The 6,000-nt window shown below is 37.8% G+C and overlaps 1 protein-coding gene across 1 annotated transcript; it reads right to left on the bottom strand.

Moving 5' to 3' along the window:
• Positions 1-907: 907 nt before the first annotated feature.
• LOC110941716 (argininosuccinate synthase, chloroplastic) lies at positions 908-5,940 on the bottom strand. Its single transcript, XM_022183377.2, has 9 exons — positions 5,744-5,940; positions 5,519-5,626; positions 4,308-4,449; positions 3,581-3,629; positions 3,045-3,227; positions 2,871-2,945; positions 2,591-2,776; positions 1,820-1,908; positions 908-1,568 (listed from the first exon to the last, which is right to left on the bottom strand). The coding sequence occupies exons 1-9, from the start codon at positions 5,805-5,807 to the stop codon at positions 1,007-1,009; spliced, it is 1,458 nt and encodes a 485-aa protein (XP_022039069.1). The 5' UTR covers positions 5,808-5,940; the 3' UTR covers positions 908-1,006.
• Between the last annotated feature and the right edge of the window lie 60 nt (positions 5,941-6,000).

The raw sequence follows: 6,000 nt of genomic DNA, 5'->3' as shown, positions 1-6,000 counted from the left end.
CTATCTTTCGGGTACGTCGGTTAATGAGTTTGAGAAAGATGGGAAGGTTTATATGGTGGTGTTGGAGTCTTATATTGTTGATATACCTGCATGGGAGTGAATGACTTTGGAAGATGGTGTTTTTGTAGCTTTGGAAAATAGTGTTTTTGAATTTGTCAGTAAAGGTCATGCTTTTGTACAGACCTACACCTGAGGTCTAAAAATAAAATAGTTTTTAACTCTTCTATTTGTAAAAAAAAAAAAACAGTGGGCACAATGGCACATGGTTTTAGACTTTTAGTAAGCAGTAACTTATTAGTCTTTTAGATGGGCATATCGGGTTTTTACCGGGTTTCGGGTACGCACCGGGTCCGGGTAGGGTCCGGGTAGGAACCGATTTTATTTATAAAATGTGGAACCGGGTCGGAACCTACGGGTTTTTTAAACCCGGAACCGGTTCTACTATTAGCCGGGTAGGAACCGGAACCGGGTCCGGGTCGGGTCCACTGGAATCGGGTAGGAACCGGTTTTTATGCCCATCTCTAACGGTTATGCTATGTATTCAAACTTGTATACTCACCAACTTTTGTTGATTTTATTTTAATACATGTTGCAGGAAACTAGTGGATGATGATTGAAGAAACGTATTTAGGGTGGACTAGAAACACACCTAAACTTTTACTTATGTTTTGTTTCATGTAATGTTGTATTTCCCTTTCCAAAACAATGTACTTTCCCTCTAGTATGAATGAATTTAAATTATTTAATTATTATCACAATTAGCAAGTTATGATGTCTCGAGCAATCATGTTTTCGTCTCACTCCGATGTTTTCGTCATAGGTTGGGGTTGGGGTGTGACAATTTTACTCTTTAATTAAGTTAATTAATAACAAATTTTAATTCAAATTTAATAAAATTCAACCAAAATTACGTCCAAAGTAACAATTTTATATCACCAAAACGAAACTATAAATCCACATTTATTCAATTCTAATAACAAACAAGAAGAATAACCCTAATCACTTATTAGTTATTACCCTTCTCCTTTTCAAGCATGGCTCTAACCCTCATAGGCAACCCATACAACTTAATGAACCCAGCAGCATCAGCCTGATCATATATCTGACCACTTTCAAACGACGAAATATCCTCCCTGTATAGACTATACGGGCTCTTTCGGCTAGCCACAATCACCGAACCCTTGTACAGTTTGAGCATCACCGAACCGGTGGTGGTTTTGGTGATGTTCTCCATGAATGCATCCATGGACTCACGAAGCGGGTCGAACCACCGACCGGCGTAGACTAACTCGGCGTACTTGAGAGCCATGCTGTCTTTGAACTGGATGGCTTCTCGATCGAGGGTTAGTGACTCGAGCTCACGGCACGCGGCGGCTAAGATGGTCCCACCAGGGGTCTCATAGACCCCACGACTTTTCATTCCGACTAGTCGGTTTTCCACCATGTCGATTCTGCCGATACCGTGGCGGCCCCCGATGTCGTTAAGCTCGGTTAATAGAGATGCCGGAGAGAGTTCTTTCCCGTTTATGGAGACTGGGATCCCGGAAACAATACCGATTTCAATGTACCTGATGTAGTTTTATTAAGAAAATGAGAATGTTATCCAATAATGTGTTATGTTTGATAATGTGCACAAAAAACACACCCTTTTTTGTCTAAAACAGTATGATTAGGTATTTTAATATATTTTTTTAAATAACAGATTTTGAAGATGCTATGCAATTATAAAACTTATCTGTTTGGCGAGTTGGCGAAAAATTATAAACCCGAATTGACAAGTCCGTTAACCTTTATCAACAAAATGGTAAATAGAACTTACTCAGGTTTGTCGGGTGCATCTTCTGGGTCAACGGACATCATGTACATATCCTTCTTGGGCTCATTTGCAGGGTCTTCCAATATATCTCCCTTCAAGCCACACACCATAAATGATTAAAAAATAAAATTAAAAATAAACACCTTTGTAAATTAAGTAACAAGCCAAAACAGATTCAGGTTGAAACAGGCCAACCCACAAACCCCTTTTGTCCATTCTCAAGTTATTTTTTGGAGTAAACTGCCATTTTGGTCCCTGTGGTTTGGTCACTTTTGCCACTTTAGTCCAAAACTCAAACTTTTTGCATCTGGGTCCCCGTGGTTTCAGTTTTATTGCCATTCTAGTCCAAAAATGAAATCAGGTCATATTTGTTTTATAAAATCCTGCTATTTTGTCCTTCTTCGCAGGGGCAAAATGATCATTTTTTTTTATAAATAAATACCATATTTTATAAGACAAATATGACCTGATTTGCCCATGAGGAAAATGACGAAATTGCAGGATTTTATAAGACAAATATGACCTGATTTCATTTTTGGACCAAAATGGCAATAAAACTGAAGCCACAGGGACCCAGATGCAAAAAGTTTGAGTTTTGGACTAAAATGGCAAAAGTGACCAAACCTCAGGGACCAAAATGGCAGTTTACTCTATTTTTTAATAGCTAATTTGTTATTTGTGATTATAAAAACATTATTTTTACAATGACAGACTTCAGTTAACTTCCAACCCGTTTGACCCGAACTCCAAACAACTACTCTTTTTAAAACATACCTCGTGACTGAGGTGCCATAAATTTCTGTCTCTGCTATAGATAGATTTTTTTGTCACTGGAACGGGAACGTTGTGTTTTTTGGCATACTCAATAGCATCTTCCCTCCCTGTTATATCCCACTCCCTCCAAGGAGCTACAACTTGAAGATCGGGATTAAGAGAAAAAAACGTGAGCTCAAATCGCACCTGTATTGAGAAAATAAAACACAAAAAAAAAACTAATTACATTATAATCTATTTATCTAGCAGAAAGGTATAGTAGAAAGCCGATGAAGCATGCCTGGTCGTTTCCCTTTCCTGTGCATCCGTGAGCAACGGCATCGGCTCCAACTTCTTTTGCCACATCCACCATTGCCTGTTAGTATTATAAATGATAAGATTGGTGGGTCGGGTAATGGGCTATAACTTTTTTATGAGGGTGTACCGATTTTTCCAAAATGTATTTGGGATTTACCTTTGCAATAACGGGTCGGGCCATTGAAGTACCCAGCAAATACTTTCTTTCATATACTGCACCTGCTCTTAAACAAGGGTATACATAATCCTTCACGAATTCTTCTGTCAAGTCTTTAACGACCAATTGGCAGGCTCCACTCGCCTTAGCCTTTGCTTCTAGACCTTCCAATTCCGAGATCCCCTAAAACACAAAAATACAAAAACAGAAGAAAGTTTAAATAACGGGATATATGGGTCCACCAATCACACATACTCTACAGAATACTGTGACGACTGTTACTTTTCATTTCTAGTGATACAACACACAAAAAAGTTCTCACGAATCTTCAGACAATCATTCTTGCAGTTTGCCAGAATAAATGAACTTAGAAAAACATGTTAAAATGTATATGCAACAGCATGATGATTTTTGACCAAAATCGCGTGTAGCAAATTTTTGGTCATTCGTGCAAAGAATAATGATTTGCATGCCATTTGATAGTTTTTTAAAAGCCAAGCAGCCCAACCATATACAAAAAACACTAGGGAACTTACTTGACCAACATCTGCAGTAAAGCAGACAACCTCGCAACCATAATTCTCCCTGCAACATTCAAGGTAAGAGATAAGCAACATAAGTAAAAAACGTATAAAACAAATTGGATGAATATTCATCACATAGAGCCAATGTTGTAGAAGGCGCTAGGCGCTAGTCGGGCGGTGAGGTACCGCTTAGGGATTAATCGGGATTAATCGTAATGGGATTTTTATATGTATTTTTTTCAAAATTATATATATATACCCAATAATATAAAAATAATACTTCAAAATTCACATAAATACTTCAAGTTTCAGATAGTATGGTTCGATTTTGACTGATTTTGACCGATTTTGACCGCCTAGGACCGATTTTGACCGATTAATATAGTCCGATTAATCTGATTTTTGACCGCCTAGGACCGACTTTGACCATGGCCGATTAATTGACCGACTAGCTCAAAATTAGGCAGTAAGTGGCCGCCTAGCGCCTAGGCGTCGATTAATCGGCCGCCTAGGCCGATTTCTGCAACACTGCATAGAGCAAAGAAAAACATAATCTGCATAGAATAATGTAACTTCTGAGGGTATTTTCACTGTATTAAAAAACCACCTGAACTAAGATTTTGCACGGGTTCACAGATTTTTGTAGAATTTGCATGAACCGTTTGGATAAGCAACATGAGGATAGGTCAAACGAACATGTATAACCAATTGAAAAATCGGTACTTTGTTTAATTAGTACCTTAGCCAAGGAACAATGACTGAAGTATCCAATCCACCACTATAAGCTAGGACAACTTTGTTCAATTTGCCACGAAGACCGCTTCCATTGGTAGCACTTGAAGCGTGTGTTTCCTTATCACTGGCCAACACTGCCTGAATCGCTGTACATCAACAACATTGCTTTTATTAGATACCACAAATAATAAGGGTTTCCCCTATGAGCACAAGTTAATGTGTATCAACCACATTCCGTATACTAGATTCTACATGAAAAACAATTTACCATTCCTTTGACCAGTCCAAGCTTAAACTCTCAACAAAACCTTACAAACAATCCCCTAAAAGAAGCATATATTAGGGAGGGTAAAAAAAAGTAGAAACTTGTAAAATTAAGTCGAATCAAGTATGATTGTCGGTGCTGGTTTTGACAAAAAAACCTACAAACCAAAAGCCGGGTCGGTCGGCCGGATGAGCAACATATTTTTTTATATGTAGGGCTGTAAATGAACCGAACGTTCAGCGACCAGTTTGTGAACTATTCGGAGGAAAGTTCGTTTACGTTCGTTCGTTTACTTAATGAACGAACATGAACAAGAAATTATGTTCGGTTAGTTAAATGAACGAACACGAATAGACGTCTCGTTCATTCAATTGCGTTTGTGAACGTTCGGTAATGTGTTCGTGAACACATGTTCGTTTGTTTGCGTTGTTCATTACAGATTCTTAGCATTTATTTATTTTATCTAAACTTTTTATATTCTTTAATTCTTATTTATCTCATTACTTAAACAAATAAAATAGGAAACCCTATCTCCACCTTGTTTATGCACCGTTCCATTTTCCTTCTCATTATTCACATCGAAAAATACTATCGGCGTTCGTTTAACAACAAGGTCTTCAAGGTCTAGCGCCACTCCCGTTCTCACCATCCACCTCTAGCCACCGTCGTCTTTGCAGAATTTATCTGTGTCCGTTTGTGTTCGTGAACTGTTCATGAACACATTCATTTCCTTAATGAACAAACACGAACATAAAATCTCGTTCGGTAAGTGTTCATGAACACATTATATCCTTGAGTTAATACAAATTCATGTTCCCTAAGTTAATAATACAAGCCCTATTGCAACTGTAATAATTAACATCAACAAAAAAAAAAAAAAAAAAAAAAAAACTTTCATATGCAAATCTGAAAAGATATGCTGAAGCTCAAACTAATCAAAACTAATGTACCTTGAGATTTACAGGCGTGAGAAAGCTTCCTAGTGGTAGGATGAACAAATGTGGCTCCACCAAATTCACTCGCTTTAGCTCCTAATTTACATTCTATCATAAAACGCGCTGCACATTCAAACAATGTTACCGTTAATTGAAAGAAGAAGAACAATCAGAAATCATCGAAACGCAGACATTTAGGGGAAAATGTTCATATGCATGCAGTTGATAATAGATTATTACCTGGATTTTGAGCGTGAATTAGAGGCTTTGTTGAAGATGATGAGGTGACCTGTAAGTTAGCCATTAGAGTGTTAATGGCGGCTGCTGTCTCTCTGTATCTTCTTGTCTTCTTCACAGAACGGTTATCGGACACTAGGGTTTATTCCTTGGCTTTAATGTTATCAATTAGTTGATGCCCGTTCCGCGTTCCACGGGCGATAACCGAATAATTCTCAATCAATTAAAAAAAAACTACTATAGTTTTGCTAGAAAAAAAA

The sequence above is a fragment of the Helianthus annuus genome, chromosome 5 (genome assembly GCF_002127325.2).
Source record: "Helianthus annuus cultivar XRQ/B chromosome 5, HanXRQr2.0-SUNRISE, whole genome shotgun sequence".
Classification (NCBI taxonomy): Eukaryota; Viridiplantae; Streptophyta; class Magnoliopsida; order Asterales; family Asteraceae; genus Helianthus; species Helianthus annuus.
The sequence above is the reverse complement of the archived record's forward strand: the minus strand, read 5'-3'. Positions and strand labels throughout refer to the sequence as shown.